This window comes from Scomber scombrus, chromosome 17 (genome assembly GCF_963691925.1).
Source record: "Scomber scombrus chromosome 17, fScoSco1.1, whole genome shotgun sequence".
In the NCBI taxonomy this organism is placed as follows: Eukaryota; Metazoa; Chordata; class Actinopteri; order Scombriformes; family Scombridae; genus Scomber; species Scomber scombrus.
In genome coordinates, this window is record NC_084986.1 from 22,343,377 (window position 1) to 22,365,426 (window position 22,050).

The 22,050-nt window shown below is 41.1% G+C and overlaps 2 protein-coding genes across 9 annotated transcripts in view; one reads left to right on the plus strand and one right to left on the minus strand.

The window, feature by feature from the left end:
- Positions 1 to 7,967: 7,967 nt before the first annotated feature.
- LOC133998078 (toll-like receptor 5) lies at positions 7,968 to 11,190 on the minus strand. The gene is made up of 2 exons (XM_062437824.1): positions 11,064 to 11,190; positions 7,968 to 9,854 (listed from the first exon to the last, which is right to left on the minus strand). The coding sequence occupies exons 1-2, from the start codon at positions 11,109 to 11,111 to the stop codon at positions 7,968 to 7,970; spliced, it is 1,935 nt and encodes a 644-aa protein (XP_062293808.1). The 5' UTR covers positions 11,112 to 11,190.
- A 2,993-nt stretch (positions 11,191 to 14,183) lies between these two features.
- Positions 14,184 to 22,050, plus strand: part of dtnba (dystrobrevin, beta a) — a 30,512-nt gene continuing 22,645 nt past the window's right edge. For 6 of the 8 annotated variants that reach the window (XR_009927325.1, XR_009927326.1, XR_009927327.1 and 3 more), the window contains exons 1-2: positions 14,184 to 14,449; positions 20,089 to 20,278. The gene's annotated coding sequence lies outside the window, so the exon portion shown is untranslated. The remainder of the gene's footprint in view (positions 14,450 to 20,088; positions 20,279 to 22,050) is intronic. The other 2 variants (XM_062437826.1, XM_062437827.1) reach the window with 1 other exon arrangement.

Below are 22,050 nucleotides of genomic sequence, written 5' to 3' on the forward strand. Positions count from 1 at the left end.
TCCTGAACTATACTGATTTTTAGATGTCTTTTTTCTCAAATTCTAATCTAGCCTTTCTATTCTAGAGGTTTAATAATAGTTTGCACCTTGAGGTGAACCCTCTGTATTTGCTCTTGTGAGGTTCTCTTTCTGTTCAAATATGATATTAACTTAGTGGAGGTAAATATAGAAGCCTCCCTGTCACGGATGTGTAGCAGGTGGACCCAAAAAGCAGACAATCTTGGAAAACGGGCACTTTATTGGCCAACTCAGGAGAAAACAACTAAATAACTCAGGCCACATGGGCAGCAAAGAACACACAACAGGAACTAACTCAAAATACACAAGGAGAGAATAACATTTCAAAATAAGACAGGAGGCCGAGGGTGGCTGCTCGTCAGCAGAGGCACGGGCCGGAGCCGGGAGTGGTTGCTCGTCAGCAGAGGCACGGGATTGCCGCACATCAGCAGGGACAGGATATGGTTGCACATCTGTCGGGAAAAGAGGTGGCTGGGCCTGCGGCAGTGGCTGTCCGACCAGGCAGCGAGGCGTCTGGGGCTGAGGCTCTGGCTGAGGTGTGACCTGGCAGCAAGGCATCTGGGATGACGCTCTGGCTGAGGCTTGACTGGGGCTTGACCAGGTGGTAAGGCAGCTCGGGTCTGGCTCTGGTCTTCCTCATACAGCTCTGAGGTCCTCCCAGAGCCAGGCAGGTTTCCCAGATTGGGTTTTTGTCCACTGGGTCCATAATTTGGTCCGAGTCTTCTGTCACGGATGTATAGCAGGCGGACCCAAAAAGCAGACAATCTTGGAAAACTGACACTTTATTTGTCAACTCAGGAGAAAACAACTAAATAACTCAGGCCACATGGGCAGCAAAGAACACACAACAGGAACTAACTCACAGGAAAAACATGACGACTAAACACCGTGCAAAACACCACAGAAAAAAACACAGTTGGGATGCTGGGAAGGAGGCTGTCCGCGAAGGCGGACCCCTGTGGAGTTGACGACGAAGACAGAACTTGAGGCCGGACCTCTCCGGAGGCCGTCGGCGAAGGCAGAGACAGAGACGAGACCTCTCCGGAGGCCGTCGACGGGGGCAGAAGCGGAGACGGGAACTCTCCGGAGGCCTTCGGCGAAGGCAGAGGCAGAAATGGGCCCCAACTGGAAGCCGGCGACCCAGACCACTTATTAACACACTAGGCCGAAGAGGATTAGGGAGTTGGACCACAAGGAGCTCAGGCGCCAGGGGTGGCTGCTGGTCAGCAGCGGCAGAGGCCGAGGGTGGCTGCTGGTCAGCAGCGGAAGCGGCTGGTGCAGGGGGTGGCTGCTCGTCAGGAAAGGCCGAGGCCGGAGCCATGAGTGGTTGCTCGTCAGCAGAGGCACGGGCCGGAGCCCGGGGTTGCTGCTCGTCAGGAAAGGCAGAGGCCGGGGGTTGCTGCACGCCAGCAGGATCAGGAGCAGTGGCCGAGACCGAGGGTTACTGCACGCCAGCAGGAACAGGAGCAAGGGGTTGCTGCACGCCAGCCGGAACAGGGAGTAGCCGCACACCAGCAGGAGCAGGGGGTAGCCACATGCCAGCAGGAGCAGGGGATTGCCGCACGTCAGCAGGGACAGGGGGTAGCTGGACGCCAGCCAAGAGAGGGGGTAGCCACACGCCAGCAGGAACAGGAGATGGTTGCACATCTGTCGGGAAAATAGGTGGCTGGGCCTGCGGCACTGGCTGCCCGACCAGGCAGCGAGGCCTCTGGGGCTGAGGTTCTGGTTGAGGTTTGACCCAGCAGCGAGGCATCTGGGGATGAGGCTCTGGCTGAGGCTTGACCCGGTAGTGTGGCATCTGGGGCTGAAGCACTGATTGAGGCTTGACTTGGGCTTGACCAGGTGGTGAGGCAGTTGGGGCCTGGCTCTGGTCCCCCTCATAAAGCTCTGAGGTCCTCCCAGAGCCAGGCGGTTTCCTCAGAACGTGTTTTTGTCCACTGGGTCCATAATTTGGTCCGAGTCTTCTGTCACGGATGTGTAGCAGGTGGACCCAAACAGCAGACAATCTTGGAAAACGGGCACTTTATTGGCCACCTCAGGAGAAAACAACTAAATAACTCAGGCCACATGGGCAGCAAAGAACACACAACAGGAACTAACTCACAGGAAAACCACAACGATTAAACACTGTGCAAAACAACACAGAGACTCAGACAAAGACTGAACTGAAAACCAAACCCTATATAGACATGGGGAAATAACTAAACAGGAACAGGTGAGTGAAACAAACAGTATCCATCTGCTGCATATGCTTCCAGTGAAGAAATTGAGTCCTGGGAGGCTTTTTTAAACATTGCCACCTCTTCCCTCTTCCCAATATTTATCAAGAACTCGCGTTTCCTGAAAAAAATGTGTACATTTAAGACTTTTAAGACATTTAAGCAACTGAAATATTTTAGTGATATCATATTTATTGAAAAATAGTATAATAAAATTACTATGGAACTATGTTAAAGAAAAACTCAGCAAATTGAAGAAAAAGTCTGATTAAAAATGATTGTAAGAAAACTGTTTAATTGATCTGAATTCATTGTAAATGATGAAAGAGACTTCACTTTTTAGGGGACCAGAGGAAGGGATGGTTCAAGCAGCTTTGCACTCCAGGTCTGTTGTTTGGATTGGGGTCAGTCATCCACTCAATAAGGTCCTTAGCAAGCACACCTTTAAAATCCTGGTCCAAATTGTACGTCCTTTTATGAATACTGATATGAAATTGATGTTGTCCTCTGGAGAGCACATAATCAATCAGCATCCCGGCGCCCTTAAGAGAGAGCAGAACAGTTTAATCAATTACATAATCATTGATTACATTGGTAATCAATGATACAAAATTGTAAAGCAGAAAAACTAACCTGTATATCAGTGCTCCAGTTAAGCGGTCCGTTGTCTTCTCCGGTCAAAGTCTCGTTGGCCATCCAGTCTTTTGCTTCTGAGCGGCCTGTGTACAAGGTTGTTTCTTCATCAGGTGACCAGCGACATAAGCCAAAACCAGCCAACCGCATCCGTCCGGTAACATCTGCAAGATAATGAAAAGCAGAACCAGTGGGGAAAAAGACAGTTAACAAAATCAATTAAAATGTTGTTATACACTTTCAGAATTTAAATGTTTATTTATTAACTTGTCTTACCAATCCAAAAATTCTGTGGCTTGAGATCCCAGTGGAAAACTCTCTGATCATGAAGTACTTTCAGAGATTTGAGGATGGAGCGCACAATGTTTTATAGCTGGTACTCTGGACAAACCCTGATGTATTCATCTAGTGTGTGTTCAAACAGTTGAACACAAAGATAACCAAACTGCTCATCCTCAACAAACTCAATGTATCGTGTGATACATGGATAATCTAACCCTGGAAGTCTCAGAATGTGTTCCTCGTGCTTAAGACACTGATAGTTGTTTAGTTTAGAAATCCTTTTTATTGCCACTTCAGTGCCATCAGTTCTAAGCCCGAGGAAGACTTCAGTGCCATCACTTCCCTTTGCGATGCAGAATTCTGCATCGTTCCAATAAAAAAGGCTTCCAACCTTTGTTATTCTACTGATATCAGCCCTAACAAAATCCCTATATTTTTCCCTCCACCTGATGCTAATTTTAACCCATCTGCAAATATTAGCAGTTTTGACGTATGAGCTCAGCATGTGGCCCATTTTGTTGAGTATCTGTGGAAAGACAAAAAGACAGGGCGTCATTCAAGCTAGAACCGCCACTGCGTACAGTCAGTCCGTCCAAAAAGAAGAAAAGTCAGTCATCCCTCTCCTACATAGTGGAGTTATAAAGCTGGATGGCCCTGAGGAGGAAGGGCCTCGGCCTCCTCCACTTGTCCGTTGAACATGCCCTAACATGCTCCTATGTCCAGTTAAAGTTATGTACTAAAAGTTTTGAAGAAAAAAAGAAAAAAAGAAGAAGGAAAAAAAAGTGTGGGGGGAAGAAAAAAAGAAGAAAAATGTGGGGGGCTGGGGGGGAGGGGAAAAAAAAGTTCTATACAGGGGTTGGCGAGTTCACATTCCATTACTGACCGCAACTGGTTTAAACTGTTTTTTCTGCCACTAATGTCAGGGACTCCAGCTCAACGCCAACAACATCATATATAATAATAATAATAATAATAATAATAATAATAATAATAATAATAATAATAATAATGCATTTTATTTAAAGGCCCCTTTCAACGCACTCAAGGACACCTTACAAGGCACATAAAACCCAACAACAGTACATCAAACAATATAAATCAGGTAACATTTAGTGCAGAGATAAAGAAATAAATATGAATGTGACTATAAAGTGCATCAGTACAATAAATAAACAAGAACGTGATTGCATAGTTAGTGTGAGACAGAGTATGCCACTCTGAATAGGTGCGTTTTCAATTCAGGCGGGATTTCAAGGTGGAAACGGAGTCAGAAGTGCAAATGTCTGGTGGGAGAGAGTTCCAAAGGCGGGAGGCAGATTGGCTGAAAGCTCTTGACTTGATATATGATCATGCCATGCATAAAGTAGTACTTCGCATTAAGTCATTTACCTAATGTATATAGTAGGGAGAAACATAGACATATATATCTATATATGTATATATGTCTATGGAGAGAACCCCTCCCCCCACCTGAGTGTATCGCCATGAAATCACTGGCGGATTAAATGGCGCATCAGACGCGTCGGGAGATGTCATATTAAAAATGCATAGCAAGTACAGCATTATAGTTATTGTTCAGACACTCTTAGACATAAGAAAGCCTATTAAAACTTACTTACTTAACTCTGAAGTATCCTCTGTGGCACTGTGGCAATAAACAGGCATACAGCTTGATAATGCGGCTATAACTCTCTTTCCTCCTTCAAATACTCCCTCCTTTCCTTGACATAGGATGTGTCAACCTATCATTGTTGTCCTTGCCGGAAATATGAAACCAACTACGAATAACACCCACTATTCTGTGGTAGAGAATAAAGCAGGGAAATACGACCTTTACCTTAAACATCTGTTTATGGATTAACATATCGTAAACATAATCAAAATCACCCTTTTGCACATCACGCTTCAACATCAGTTTGGTCTGTAACTACTGAAACATCACAGCAACTAGTGTCCCGAAATATTTCTGATCAACACACAATCATCTTTCTGTACAACATACAGCATTAACGGGTCTATTTTCAACAAATGTTTTATTTTGAAGGCTTAGACCGGAAGCTATCTTTGACAGAAGCTGAAACACATGGCTAAATGTTTTTAACTGTACAAAAAAAAAAAGTGCACAGTTCTGGAATGTTCTTTTGCGGGTCGACCTGCCTGGTTCACCAAGAGTCAGACAGGGGGCGCTAATACGATAATTTGTTTGCCAAGTATACAAGTGAGAGTGAATCATTCAATGCAGTAATAATGGCAAACTGGATGGGAAAAGTTAAAAGAAAAGAAAGCCAAGTCTCTCCAGACTCACAGAGCTTTTTGGCTGCTGTAACTTCCAGCAGCAGTAATGTAGTCCTAGACGTCAGCCAAAGGACTGAATCGTCCAGCAAAAGTGTTGAGGAGCAGGTAGAAGTTGAACCTGATCAGCATCCACAGGCTGGTCATGATGAGGGACAGACAGCAGAGGTACTGGTAAGTAACAGGGACACAAAACATTAGGCTACATTTATTCAAGTTGCCATTGAACTCTCTCTCATAGTAGTCATAGTTAGCTTTTATCATCTGGGTTTGTTTGGAGAAATCTCTGTGCGCAAGGGACATGGCTGAAAATCTATATTGTATGGCTGGGTTGATCTTTGGGCCCTCAGGCGGCAATGCATTATAAACAGACATGATTCTGTAATGGAAATCACTGCATGGGCTCAGGAACACTTCCAGAAATCAAAAATGGACTGAGGCAAAGTGGAACACTGTTCTGTGGTCGGATTAATTGAAATTTGAAATTGTTTTTGGAAATCATGGACGCTGCATACTCCAGACTAAAGAGGAGGGGCACCATCTGGTTTGTTATCAGTGCTCAGTCAAAAAGCCTACATCTCTGATGGTATAGGAGTGCATTAGTGTCTATGGCATGTGCAGCTTGCACATCTGGAAAGGCACCATCAATGCTGAAAGGTACACACAGGTTTTAGAGCAACATATGCTCGCTCAAAGGAGACCCGGGACTGTTGAGCAGCTAGAATCCTATATCAGACAAGAATGGGACAACATTCCTCTCCAAAAACTCCAGCAACTGGTCTCGTCAGTTCTCAGATGATTTGAGACGTGTTGCTGCCATCAAATTCAAAATGAGCTAATATTTTTCATGAAACAGTAAAATGTCTCACTTTCAACATTTGATATGTATTCTATGTTCTATTGTGAATAAAATATGGTTTTATGAGATTACCCATTTTCACCAGCTGCAAGGAGATTCCCCGTTTCTCTCTAAACCATCAGATTATGCAAATGAATGCTGCACTGCTGTTGACAGAAGAGCATCCCAGCAAGTCAGGAGTTGCTTACTGAGCTGATGCTGCCCTCTGCTGGAAGAGGAGACAAATTCCTCATCAAGAAGCTTCTGTAGCAATTAGAAGGTAACATTATTTTAATTGGTAAAATACAGAATTGCAAGGCATTGAAACACTTACTTGCGACAGGATAAAAACATTGGGATCATAATGTGCTGAAAACGTGTTTGTCTTTCATATTAGTCACAAGTTGTTGCCTCTAGCTGTACAAATGTATGTCTATGGTATGGTTGTCTATGGTACTATGAATATTATTTTGGTCAAGAAAACAGCAAATTTGTTTATATCTAATTATGTTGACTTGGTTTGTCTCCTTTGTTCTTGTCTTTTTCACAAGTTAACTATTAACTCAGGCAAACAAATCGGGGAGAAAAAATGGTTTAGGCTACAGAGAATGAAAACATTGTCTGTGATGCACCTTCAGTCACAATTTAAAAGAGGAGTATTTTTAAATCAGTATTTCCCAACCTTTTTGGCTTATTTAAAAGAAGCATTATCTACTGGTGACCATAATGATCATTCTTGGGACACACCAGACATCTTACCAGCATGTCCTGCTGTCTCAAAACTGTCAGCCAACCTAGGCCTACTATTTTATCCATCCATCCAATTATTCATTCATTTATTTATTACTTATATGTTCTTGTTCTGGATCATGGGGACTCGATCCAGCATGTGTTGGCAGAAGCAGGATTTACCCCCATTCTAAAAAGGGTGCCATATTTTATTTTATTTATAAAAGCTTTCTACATGGATAACTTTGGAGCTCAATCAGCTTGTTGTAAAAGGGACACACACACACACACACACACACACACACACACACACACACACACACACACACACACACACACACACACACACACACACACACACACACACACAATTTTGTAGTAAGGTTTATAAGGTCCTTTATTAGGTCAGTGAACTTCAGCACAAACCAACCATGCAAAAAATGTTAACAAAACCTCATCTGATTGAATCTAATCTAATCTATCATCTATATCTAATCTTGTCCTTTGATGCCACCTGCTCCAAATGTTGTCGATGCTCAGACAGAACTGCGTAAGAGGATATAAGAGCGGTCGACAACCAATCAGAAGATCAGGGCTTCAATTCCCAGCTCCTCCAGTCCACATGTTGATGTGTCCTTGGGCAGGATACTTAACCTGAAATTGCTCCCGATGGCTGTACCAACAGTGTATGAATGTGGGTGAATATTAGTCTCCATCTGATGGGCAGGTTGGCACCCTGAGTGGTAGACCATGTTATCAGTGTATGAATGTGTGTGAATGGGTGAATGTGACATGTAGTGTGCTGTAAGTGCTTTGAGTGGTCAAAAAGACAAGAAAACTTGGGCACACAATGTGATTAACTGACCATAGAGTGCACACCCTAAATCAACAATATGTGGCAGTAATACACCATTCCGTTAATAAGTGAAATACACATTTGCTCACTTCAAGTGCTGTCACTGCTTTGTAAACTGAGAAGAGTAATCTAAGAGAGGAACGTTATAGAAACCAGAAGGAAATTCACATCTGAGCTCTGCAACAGGATTCATAAATGTTACGTTTGTGTCTTTCACCCAAGTCAGAAAACTCTTTAGGTTTGGGTCACAGTGGAATCGGTTCATTTTTAGGTTGAGGACGCTGAGAGAGCGGAAAACAACGGGGTCGGGGGAGGCTATGAAGTTGTTGGAGAGGTTGAGAACTTCAAGACTTTGTGGGAACATGTCAGGCTGGAGATATGTCAGGGTGTTGGATGAAAGGTCTATTTCCAAGAGGGAGGTGAGATCCTTGAAAATGCCTTGAGGAAGAGACTGTAAGGCGTTGAAGCTCAAGTTGAGACCGATCAAATGCCCAAGATTGTCAAACAGATCTAGGCATTTCTCTTTTGACCAAATGGACTGCAGATTGCTGCCATGAAGATCCAGGGCATGCAAATTATTCAAACCAATTTCTGAAACTTTTCTGCTGAGTGTGCACCACCTGATTGGGTTTCCTCCATAGAAGAGACGCTGGAGGCGTTTCAGCTGAGTCAAGAAGGTGTAAACATCTCCCAAGTTTGTTAATCTGTTGTCCTGAATGTTCAAATGAATGATATTAGTGGCAAAACGTGTGATACTGTTCACAGATGAGGGCATCAATTTATTGTCATTCAACTGGAGATAATCTAAGTTTGGTAGAGATGCAGGGAAACCAAGTTCTCGCAGTGAGTTTCCAGTTAGATATAACGCTTTCAGTTTGGGAAGTCCACGAAATGAGCCATATCCCAGTGCACCAATGTGATTGTAAGACAAATCTAACACTTGCAGGTTTGTTAGAGAAGCAAATGTGTGGGAATAGATTTCCCCAAGCAGGTTATGTGACATGTTGAGCATTTTTAAATGTCTCTGAAGACCTTCAAAGGCATTTCTGTGTATCTGATTTACTGTGTTTTGGGAAACGTCAATGATTGCAACATCTTTAAGTGGACTAAAAACCCCTTGTTGCAATGCAAATATCTTGTTTTTAGACAGATCCAAAGTGAGGACTGAACTGTTCCTCAGGCCTTCAAAAGTGCTGTGGTCTGGATCAGGGAGATTGTTAAATGAAAATCCTTTACCCATGGGCCCTGACAGTCTGAGATGGGAGATCTTAGTACCCTTGATGGCTCTGAAAAACTGCTTTGATTTCTTCACGCTGAACCCATTGTAGGACAAGTCAAGGGTCTGAAAGGACATTCCTCTGAAAGGGTTCCCACATTTCTGCCAGTCAAAGCTTTCACTAGCCATGTCCTTAAGGTGGACAGAGTCCAAATTCAGTACCTGGAAATGCTTCCCCTGGAAACCAACCAGATCAGACTCGCATATTTTGTCAATTTTGTTCAGCTTGAGATTCAGATTTTTCAAATGAGTCATGTTTGAAAAGAACATTGAAGGCTGGAGTCTCTTTATCTTGTTTCCAAAAAGATTGAGAGTCTCCAAGGAGGACAGTGGCTCCAAATACTTCTCCTTCAGGATGGACTCTTGAAGTGAACAGTAATCCAGGTAGAGACTCTGCAAATTGGACAGTCCTGCAAAGGCTTGTGGCTCTAGCTGAAGGCCGACATTATAGCCAAGCACCAGCCTCTTCAGTTGTCTTTGTCTGATAAAGGCGTTGTTCCTAATCCTGAGTAGTGAATACTGCTGCCCGAGGTCCAGCTCCTGTAGCTCCTCGAGGCCTGACAGAGAGGTAGCATTGATCTCCCCAATGCGGTTCATCCCCAGGTACAGGTGGGTGATGTTGGGAGGCAGAGCAGGAACCCAGCGGAGGTTTTTGAAGGCACAGTTGGCCACAGAGCCCATTATGAGGCATGATGAGAAGCAGCCTGGCACCTGCAAGTGGAAAAATAAAAATGTTTTATTAAAGTGGATTTCTTCATTGCAGTTACCACTTAATCCGTATTGTTAAATAAAAATTACATTTGTGTATCATCATCTGTCCAATCTTTTTTTCAATGTTTGTTAATGGAAACATCCTCAAATAAAATAAAAAATAGATAATTGCACAAGAAGAATGCTTTTGCCTCTAATCATTGGATGGTACTCTTTTCTTATGTTTTGAGACACGAGACAACACTAATATTTGAACAAACAGACAAATAAATATAGAGAACTAAATCAAAAACTCATGGTTTTTGGACTGCTTCTAGACTGTGTTTGTTTACTTGGTTTCTGGGGTTATACTTCTGTTGATCAGTTCCTTTGGGTCATTTAGTTTTACTTATTTACATTTGGGTTGTTTGAAGAACTGCATTGCATTATTTGTTAGCTGATGTTTACTTGGGTTTATGTTCATGGGTTTTTCTTGGACGGTTCAATGTATACTGGGTTGCGTAAGAGTGTGTTTTCTGGATTTTGGTTTTTGGTTTTCTCTGTTTCCCTTTAGTGTTCCCCCCACACACACCTGCCCTGCATCAGGTTCAATAGCCCTGCCCTCAGTGTTTTTTTCCCCCCCAGCCTTCACACCTGTCATGTATTAGTCTTGTCAGCCCTGCTCTGTCCCCAGTGTCCTCCTAGCCTGCCCTTGTGTTCCCAGTTCCCCATCGACTTATTAGTTCTGTCTGTATTTAAGTCTTGGTTTGCAGTTCAATTTTGTTGGATCCTCTGTTCAGCCCAGGTCAGGCATGCATTTAGTTTTTGCTCAGCTCAGGCACCTTTGGTCGACTGTTTTCTACAGCCTTGTTTTCCCCCCTCAGTCTCTGCATTTGGGTCCACCTGCTCCGCTATCTTTGACAATGTTTCCTTTTAAAAATTTGGGGAAATTTTTGATGCACTGTAACCACACATAAACTGTAATCCATATGGAGTATTCTTTATTATAATTTTATTTCACTTCATTTTATGATAACTTATTTTATTTTCTCCTTCATTTACTTTTTAATATTTGCCCAATGCATATATTTGCCTTTTTTGTAAAGCACCGTAAATTGCCTATGTTTGACAGGTGCAATAAAAAAAATAAAATCTGTATAATTTTCAATTTACAAGGATGCACTATAAACATAGCGCCATGTTAATTTACAATAATAAATGTTTACATACCTGCAGTAAAACAAAGATTACAACCACCTGAAGAGCAAACATCCACATTGTCACGCTGTTTTCCAGAAGAAATCCAACTCTGAATCGTCTTCGATGAAAAAATGATTCAGTCTCTGCAGTGTAAAAATCTGAGCTCCACACTGCAGTGATTTCTTTGTGCAGCGTTTTTATCTACTACTGTTTGCATCACTTGCGCTCTGAATTGCATTAACTCTGCAGCGTAAACATGACGCTGAATGGGATTTCCCCTTTTACATGAGGCAGGGAAGTACGTTTACATACTTCCAGTCCTTTGTTGGTATGTATACATGTTTGTTATGTATTGGGGTTAGGCTGACTCATTGGTTTAAAAATTTGGTTGTTTAGCAAAAAAATCTCCTGTTGCTAGATTTGTGTTGTGCAAAACATGACTGAGTTTTGCACAGCACAACACACTATAATATTAAAAACTCATACTGCAGACATGTTAGAGAAATGAAATTTAATTGACAATGTAATTATTATGAATGAATACATTTACTGATACTTTCAGAAGGGTTTTTCACTTACTATTGGATTCCATTCCATTTCAATTTTTTTTATTTTATTATTCATTACTAGATGCTACTCTGACTTAAAAAAGTATTTGCCCGATGTAAGAACAATACCTAATTACGTTGTACTGTTGTTTTAGTGTACAATATATGTAAAAATGATCCTATACCAGTAATGCTTTGATATTCAGTGTATCTGCATGCAAGTGATGAAATTATGTATGAAATTCAATTACAACAGGGAATCAGCTCGTGCTTGCACACACATGGATTTGAGGGGAAATTGTTTGGTCACGGGATATGTTGGAAAACATCTGGTCCTCATATGCAAGCAATGGGTTGCATCATTTTTCCACAATTTCCTAACCCCTCTTCCTCTTGTCACCTGTTCTGTCTGTAAAGTTGTCTGTTAACATATAGTAAAGAATCAAACTTGATAGGACATTGCTAGTTTTTTATCGTGGTTTGTTTATTTTTATCATTAATTGCTGTGAAACATTTGAAATTGCCTTTTGTAAATCCCATGGCTGCCAATAAAAAGCTAAATAAAAAAAGAATCAAACCCAATGTGATCTTCACTTTACAGTCAAAAAATGAATTGCAGTATTTGGAATAAATACAGCAAACTTTTTACAGATGTTCTTAGTGGGGGATGGAGAGGGTGGTACTGAACATCAACATGACATGTGGTAATCGAGTAATTACTTTCAAATTTCAGTCAACTAGCCAATTAATCTCTAAATTTGGTTGCCTACGTAATTTGGTCGATGATTCATTTTCACTCAAATCTTCCTAAAACACTGGAAAGTACAGGGGCATTGTGGTGCGAGAGTGTAGTTTAATCACATGGGGCTGGTGAATTTCACAACCTCTGGAGAATGAAGGTTTGACAAATACAATACAGGGTGAAAGAGATTAACTGGCAAAGTGGCTGGAATGTTACAGCTTCTCCAAGTAAGGACCACAACTAATCATTACCTACAATTGAGGAATAACAGCTATTATAATATACAGTTGTGGAATGTAACTAAATACATTTAATTGAAATACAAAAGTAAAATTTTGTGGCATGTGCAAATGTGAGTTAAGTACTTTGACTTGGAATGGAGTATTTTTACACTTTGGTACTTTTACTTAAGTCAAATATTGTAGATCTGGATACTTTTTCCACCATTGATATTATAATCAGCTGTTGTAGTCCTGCATGTAGAGATGAAACTGGTCAGCTGGCAGCAAATACTGAGTATCTAAAAAGTCAGAGCGGTTAGTATAGCACAAATAGTAAAGGTACATTTTATTGAAAATACTCCCTATAATTTTTACACTTATTATTTAAGCAGACTTTTTTAAGGTGGTGCTTGATTTTCATACTGTTGAATAGTTTAATCTAAAAAATGTAATCATCTGAAAATATGAATCGTGTTTTTGTTACCTTAAAATGAGCTCTTAATATCTACTTAGGGAACAGGTCCTGTTATGTTGCACTATCAAGTTTCTGCAGTTGCCCAGAACAGACAAACCAAACACTGGCTCTAGAGACGGCTTTTTTGCGCTTTTTGCAAGTTTTCTGTCCATCTAAAGTTCTCCTACAGGCTTGCTAGGTGTAGAGGGGGTATTCAGTTGGTTGCAATCTGCAACTTCACCACTAGATATCACTAAATCCCACACACTGCAACTTCTTCCACCACTTCAGTATACTTGTTATACTGAAGTGGTGGAATGCTTTCTACCACAGGCGACAGTCTATCTTAGAAAGTACATCAAAACTGTATTTAGGTAATTTTTTCTTTTCTTGCTGTTATCATTCCTCGTGTTCATACTGACCAATAGCAGATCCCTGCATAATGCACTTACAATGTAAGGGTTGGAGACAAAAATCCACAGTCAGTTCTATGAAAAAAATGCATTTAAAAGGTGATCTGAAGCTAATAACAAGCTTCAGCCGTCCAAATGAGTCAAACCAGTCTTTCTATCAGTAATTCTACTACTTCCACCACAGCTCAGCAGTGAAACACTGTCCAAGGAAACACAAAGAGGGAATTTGATGCTAAAAAGACTGTAAATGTGGCAGATATCCATTTGATATGACCAACTCAGACTGCTGAATCCTCATATAAGTTTCAAATGATCTTTTAAATGCATTTTTGCAGTAAAGGACTTCATGGACACACTTTTGGCCCCACACTGAAAGCACTTTTGAAAGTGGATCTTGTAATAGTCAGTATGAACAGTAGGAGTGATTACAGCGATTACTGTTCATATGGACACCTGACCGTTGTTTTAAGACACACTTGAAAAAGTGTGAACTTATCCTTTAATGATGTTACTTTCACATTTGAACAGCTCTTACCGGAGATGATCAACCGGTGCCAGTTAGTAGCTGAGAGAAAACGTTCGCAGTTATAAATTATAACAGTGAATAAAACATTCATCCCTCCTGTGTGAAGTAAAATAGACTATTACTGTATAATCAGGGGGAATGCCATATTACACACATGTTATCATGAAGTCAACTGAGTTATGAATGGGTTTTGTGTGAGCATCGAGCCGAGGAAGGGGCTGGACTGACGGAGAGAGAGGAGTGACTTTCGGTAGCAGCGGCGGTGGCGGCGGCAGGCGGGTATGGAGGGTGTGAAACATGGCTCACCAAGGAAATAAATAACGGGACCGGGACCATATCATTTAAGATATAAAAAAATACAAGGTAAAAAGAAAAAGAAAAAGATAAAAAGAAGAACAGGAAGCGGATATTCCAAGAGTGAAGAAAAAACTGTGTTAGAGTTGCAGTCGGTGCCGCACGCTTCAGTGTTGATGTTGGTATTTGGCCACGAATACCTGCCGAAAATAGTCCCGGTGAGTAGAGCTTGTCTCACACAGTCTGTCAGCGAATATAACCGTTTAAATGAAGTGTCAATGTAAGTTTTGGTCGACTTAAACCTGACTTTTAATGGCAGGTTTCCCCCTAAGACTGAGCTATTTCAAGACCACATTCATTCGGGGGAACAAGGTGAACAGGGAGTTAAACTTTTTCTGCAATATGGCCGCTCAGATGTCACACAGCTTCCCAGAAGTAAAGTTAGTCAGACCTAAGTAGCTCTGACTCAAGTCTATTTGAAATGAACGAGAGTCCAGATTTGAATATGTTTTTAATATTGTAAACTTGTACAACTTTGTCCAAACCCTCCCTCCCGTGTGTATTGTAACTGCTAAGCCCACTTTTCAAATCAAAACTACTACTGGTGTTTGACTTCAGCTCGTATCAGTGTTACTGTTCTCCTGTATGAGAGGATACCCAGTCTTCATTCAAAAATCTGCTAATTTTACGTTACCTGGCCTATCGCCAAACCTGCAGGCGCACTGAAACATGACTTAAGAGTTTTTTTGAATCTTTAATGCCTAATGTTCAATACGGCATACAAAATGTTATGTGAAATAGCTGTGATAAAAGTGAAGCAGCATTTATGTACAGTTACAATGCAGCAAGCTGACTGGAAATAGCATTAGTGTTAGCATAAGGATGCCACTGTTAAAAGCTCATAAATCTAGACCTGTGGGGTCAGATGCAATGATTTATTACTACAGCCTGTCATAAAGGTGTTACCAGAGCTGTCCTGTGCACTTTTTGTTGGCCACTAACAGAATTTGACAGCCCCAACCCTCCAACCCTCCACCCCAACCCTCCAACCCTCCACCCCCACACCTATAAATGTGTTCACATATAAAGTGCACATGTTAAAAGAGGAAAAACAAGGTCATCTCTAGGAGATTTGAATGACTGATAATGATAACAGACAGTATCCAAAAGTGTAGATATGCTTTATATAAGACAAGTCACAATCAACAGGTGTCAGTAGAAGAAAAGAGAAAAAAACAACAGATGTATTCTTGTTGTTTATTCCATATATATGCAAAAACCAATTATATGATTTTAAATTGTTCTTCATACATCAGTTTAAAAATGCTTTCACACATTTTTTTTTGCATCCTGTATCACATAACTGAATGTTTGACCACCACAGTCAGGCTGTAACTAAAGATTAGTTACATTTTTGATAAATGAGTCAGGAAAAAAAAGCCCACTCAAATTTCCCACAGTACATTGGGGCACATTCAAATAGCTTTTAAAAAAAATCTATCCAAAGTCCAAAACCCACAGATATTCAATTTACTATCACACATGACAGCAAAAACATACAATCTTGACATTTGAGAAGCTGGAATCAGTGTGTCTTGTCATTCCTGCTTGAAAAATGACTGTAATGAGTATCAAAACAGCTGCTGATTACTGTAATTTTCTGTTGATCGACTGAAAGAGAGAGACAGAGAGTCGGCTCCAAAGGTAAAGTTACATTTTGGTTTTATGACTGGTAATCCAACAAGGGCATTTAATTTTGTATTCATGTATCTGTATCCCTATTAAATCTCAACCTGGGTTTCTTATCTCTGCTATTATCATTCTAACTGATCATCTCTTTATTATTGTCTTTGTTACACCTGCGACTGCTGATCAAACATTCAAATAATGGTCAAGACTCACAACAGGGCAGTTTAGACTTCCACAGAAACACTGTGGAATGTTAAAAAATAGTGTGAGCAGGCAGGTTGCATATTTTTCCAAAGTGTTGCTCCCTGTGGAGGAAACTAAAAAGAGAGGGATCACCCCACTGATGGGATCTGACCCAATTTTTTTTTTTTTTTTTACCACCTAGCAACAGTATAAAGCTTAGTGGGTACTTTAATTCACTAGTGGGCGATTTGTTTACATCTTTAACCGGGCGAAATGAGAGGGGGAAACGAGAATTAACCCTATTTCCCCTCCCTCACATCTGTAGTCTAAACAATACACAACAAGCTTTTTGATAAGCTTGATGCTTCACCTGAATATGAGCAGAAGCTCCTTCACTGCTCCCACTTCCTAACATCTCATCTGAGTGATTCAGTTGTGTACAGAAAGATTGTAGTTGTTGTTGATTTACTGCTAAATTGTGTTACTGTCTCCACTGTGGGTGGGGAGATAATAGCGGTGAGGGTGAAACCTATGATTAGATGAACAGTTATGCCTATCCAGCCTCTACTTTATATAATTTCTGCAGAATTAAATTATAGTGAAATATAAGTATTCCTATGTTGCATGTAGGAGCAGTTAAACGGGCCTCCTACACTCCTGAGGACTCACAGAGCTCCTCAATTAAAGCTCAGATAGTTTGGAGCTGTGCAGTAAAATACAGTGTAATAGTGGAGCTAGTTAACCTGAAACAAAGAGCTAAGTCATTACTTAACAGTGTGTTTGTGTAACATTGTGTTCTATGGGGACTGATACTGTGTTCATTGATCTGCTAGGTGACAAAATCCAGTACAAAATCAGTGGATTATTACAGTTGGATTGCGGCGCCAGAATAATAATAGTGTGTGTTTGAAAACTTCTTCCTCTAGGAAAAAGAAAAAGACAAAATAAAAAAGACTTATTTAGGTCTGTGGCTGAGACCCTGATTCAGAGGATTGTTTTTGATTTGCTGATTAATTGATTTAGCTGGTTTCACCCTCTCATCCAATATTATTATAATTATTATTATTACCAGTTATCTTTGGGTTTTGGACTTTTGGTTGAACAAATCGAGACACATGAGGAAATCAGCTTTGACTCTGGGATATTAAAACGTTAATTTTTTAAAAACTATTTTTCTGACATTATTTGAGACGAAATGATCAATAGAGAATTGAATTAATAAACGATTATTATAATAATTGTTAGTTGCAGCTAGGGCTCGGTATCGGTACTCGATACTTTAAAGTATCGACCGAAATAAATTAACAGTAGTATTGAAACGTCTCCAGTCAAACGATACCTGCAGTCGATCCTTTTTGCACCCAGAGCTAGAACATACGACTAAAAAGACAATTTGTATGGACTTGCTCACAGCCAATCAATACAAGTGTTAAATATTAATAATTTGAAGACTTTCAAAATACACAAAATCAAATCATTTAGATGTGGAGGATTGGTGGTGATTTATGTCATTTAATGCTTCTATTCACCTGATGGGTATAGTATCAGTATCACTTTAACAGTACCTGGATTGGTACTGGTATCATAATCTTTTAAACGATACCCAGCCCTAGTTACCCTAGTTGTGGTGAAGAGTTGAACTGAATTTGTGCATCTGAACTTTCTTTATATTAATGCACAGAGGATATCACCAACAGAGCTGCAGGTTTGATTTACAGCTGATTGAACATTTCTACACTGTCATGTTCTCTCTTTTTCATCTTCAGTACAGATTACTTTTCAGTTCCTTCATTATGTCTTTGTTTTTTTCTTTTGCCTTCCTGTTACTTTGTCACCCTTTCCTTCCGGCTCATAAGAACATCTTGATTTTCTTGTTGCGTTTCCTCCCATCTTCTAAGTTCATCTCACTTCCTTACTGTGTTTCCCTATTTCTCTGTCTATGCATTGCTCCGTCTCTCTTTATTTTCTTCCTCTCTTTCTTTGGACCTGGCTCGTGTACAGTTTAGTCTACTTTGGTTCCAGCCGTGGGGGTCTTTGGTCACAATCAGTCACAGTGTTAAAACACCTCCAGGGTCTGACATGTGTGGGTGTGTTGTTTCGGGTACCGGTGAGGCGATGAAATACAATCCAGTTTGAGTAACAGATCTGTGAGGTTTTAAGGCTTATGAGATGCTACACTGTACTGTAGAGTGACTCATAATACTGTCACGCAGTAAAGTAATCGTACTAGCAAATGTTTTCATCACCAGTAGAGATACTAGTAACCAACCAGGAATGAGTGTAGTAGATTCTTGTTGAGGTTAAAGTTGAACCTGGTTAACTTTTTTCTCCGAATGACCCTGCAACTGTTTGCCGAAGTCCTCCACTGTGCCAGAACTCATTGACTTTCCATTGAAGTGAATGAGTGGTCTGTGTTTTTTCTAGCAGTGTTTGTTTCTGTTTGAACAAGGCAAGTTTTCCCAATTCTAGGAAATGAGAATCACTTAAAAACACCATCATGAGCCAAGTTTGTGTGGAGTTGGTCAATTCATTCTTGGTTTTATGTCCATTGTGTGTTTTGGTAAGCTTAGGCACAGTTTCTTTTGGATTTGATACAACCTTTTGGACTTGTGTAACAGACTCCAGCGTCCGTGCCTCCAACTCAGAACACACTACAGCCTCTGCATAACTTCTCTAAGCAGCTCTAGCATGTTAGCCGTCCATCTTTTAAACATGTGTAACCAGAGATGCGTTGCTTCTGTTTTTACCTGCCTGGTGACAACCTCAAGGTCGAGCCGGGTCGGCCGGGCTGTCTCTATGCCAGTGCCGGGGGTCAGAGGGCAGGAGCGAGAGATGGGGAGGTGGGGGGGGGGGTTTGCTTTCGATTCAACCTGCTCCTCGTTGGATCTAGATTTTGATCAGTTTAGTTCTTCTTACAGGGTTTAATCAACGCAGGTTTTATAGACCAACAGATTTCAGCGTGGTATTTCTGTGCAATTCCGTCTACTATCTTTCCACTTCTTACTTTGTTTGTACTAGTAAGATATGTCAAATATTTGCTGGTTTTGTTTTCTCACATTTGTGGATTTACTGCCTTTTCTATGGCAGCAATATAATTAGGTTACATTCTTGAGCTAAGCATTGCCTTTTCATCTATCTATGAACCAATGAATCAAAGAAATGTTTTAATTGGAAAAAACATCATTAGTTGCCGAGTCTTGCATCGATACCAACAGTAAAATTACAACTACTACACAATTAGAAGCAGTTCAGGTTGAAGCCTTCTAGTCAAACTCAGAAGTATCCAATCCATCAATACATAGACATCTAGACAAACTGCATCATATAATTTCAGTATCATATGAAGACTGGAGTACACTTCTGGACCAGATCTGATTCCGCAGGGACACAAACTGCATTCCTCCTCCTGTACAAACCTCAGCTGAAATTTTTCAGCTTTTTGTTTTACGGCAAATGACAGTTTATCAATTATGTCTAAAATGTTTTAGGACCTTTTAGACCGAGCCAAGCCACCGCTAATGCAACCAACCCCCACAAAGAAGCATAAACGTCCCAAGTTTCTCAATTTCTTAAAAACCCCTAAAATTAATTTAGAAAGTCGCCGCAGAGCTTTTGGAAGGATTTGTGGCTCTGGCAAAGGAGCCTCATCTGTTTCGTGTGTTACAGTAAAGGGCGGTTTAGAAAATAAATGGAGCTCGCAGGTATTCCAGCAACGTCGGTGTCTAAAGTTGCAGCATACTGTATATATATCATGTCGCACACACACACGCACACGCACACGCACACACACACACACACACACACACACACACACACACACACACACACACACACACACACACACACACACACACACACACACAGTGTCAGGTCCTGTCAGGGCAGACGTTGAGCATAGAGAGCAGCTGCAAGTGGTAATGTGGTGTCATGCATGGTGTGTGTGTGGTGTACAGAGGGTGGTAAACACCCTCTCGCCCCTCTTTAGTGCCCGCTCGCCTGTCTGACGCCTGTCTCTGCGACGGTGTCATCGCCTCTTCGTCGGTCCCCACTCTCCAGGGTTAAGTCTGTGGATTCACCTCCAGGACACAGCGCTGAGTCCAGTGTGGATACAGAAACTACAGGCTTGTAATCTGGAGCCTGTTTTTAGACGGAAAGCGACTGACTCCTTCGAACAGGTGTGTGTGTGTGTATGTGTGCAAAAGAGAGAGTGATGTTTGTGAGCGGTAAGACAGTGTGGGTGTTTGTTTTCAGGACTGTTTGTCCCGATCAGGTGCTGGGCCTGTATAAGCACAATCTCTGTTGTGTGTGTGTGTGTGTGTGTGTGTGTGTGTGTGTGTGTGTGTGTGTGTGTGTGTGTGTGTGTGTGTGGTGGCTGTAAATACACAGGTGCACTGGTTGGGTGGTCTGCACTGATGTAACACCCCACTTCTACACATGACACCACACCCACACAAACAACCAGTATTCATGCATGATTACTTATGTGTATGTATATGTGCCCTACTTAAATATCAGAGCACCATAGTTGACCTTATTTATTATCAACATGATATCCTTTAATTAGATTTCGATATTGGTGTCAATGATATTTAAGTTTCCATACAGATACCGAAACAATACTTCTTCCAATAGCAGAGATTGTGGAATACAATGTTGGACCTTTTGCTGATGCTCAACCAATCAGTGTTAAATAACAGACTTTATTCAAATAACAGTTACAAATGGTCAAAGAATGAGTAAGCGAGACTAAGAATCTGACCAATCAATCAATAACTACTTCCAATACCTGGCAGTTTTCGATACTTCGATACTACTGTACACATTTTACAGACACACTTTAGTCAATACTCAAAAAATACCTAAGTTCAGTATCTTGTCTGAATCATCAGCCACACTGACACACGAGTGCTATTGCTACTTTTGAAAATGTAGCGACAGGTTAATAATTTTTAATGCAGCGATTGAGATCACTTGTAGCCATTCGTGGTTGGTAATCAGATCCTGTTGACTTTTGTTGTAGCATTGGAATGCTAAAATATCAGTATGTATCAGTTGTGTGTGTGTGTGTGTGGTATCTATAAGTCAATCTATTGTAGTTTCTTCTTTATCAATACTCAAGCAAATGTAGTTGACACCCATCTCTGCAGGTTTCTAGCTTCATTAATATGCAGTACATGCACAGAAATATAATGCATCTCATGTTTCGTGGTCATAAAATCCATAAAGCTTCACTTAGACTGGTGTTGGTGGGTCAATATCTTGAGTCTTTTGTATTGGTAGTGTTGCCCACTCTACTGCAGACTGCTATCTTGTCGAACAGATCTTAATGAGACGTTAAATCGTGATATATTCTGTTCGGGTTGAAGTTTCTTGGAGCTTTGCCACATTTTCTTGTCTTATTAAATATCTGTCAGCTACACAGAGACTGCTGGAACAGAAGCTCTCAGTGGGGAGCTTGGCTGTGACTTGTTTCCAGCTTTTATAGAATACACACTGCATGTCAAGTAAAATACAGTATGGTCAGTGTTTGCTCTGGATTGACTGCTTTGAAAGACTCAGCAGCCAAACATTTCTCAGTTTAAGAGCAGCTGAGATTGACACTAAAATGAAAATATCTAGACAGTAAAGGTCAGTCCACCATAAGTGAGCCTGGTCAGGTTAGGCTAACCCATTGTCTAATCCTAACCCTAACCCAAGATTCAGGGCTAACCCGCTTCACTTTTTCAGCAGTTGAGGAAGTAAGTAAGTAAAGTTTATTTATATAGCACCTTTCACAGACAACAATCACATACAAAGGGAGCAGACAAAGGTGTCTAGTTAAAACATGATGAATCCACAGTATCCACCTCATGCTTATTGGGAGACTCTTCCAAAGCTTTGGGGCTGCAGACTGGAAGTCGTGCACAATCTCCTCGAAGCAACAGACGAGACCTTTCTTTGTCTTGAG

What these genes read in the sequence shown, in the direction of transcription:
- LOC133998078 (XM_062437824.1), bottom strand. Translation starts at nt 11,111, where the DNA reads ATGTGGATGTTTGCTCTTCAGGTGGTTGTAATCTTTGTTTTACTGCAG. An exon ending in TAATCTTTGTTTTACTGCAG is followed by an intron (nt 9,855 to 11,063) that starts GTATGTAAACAT and finishes TTCCACTTGCAG; the next exon opens with GTGCCAGGCTGCTTCTCATC.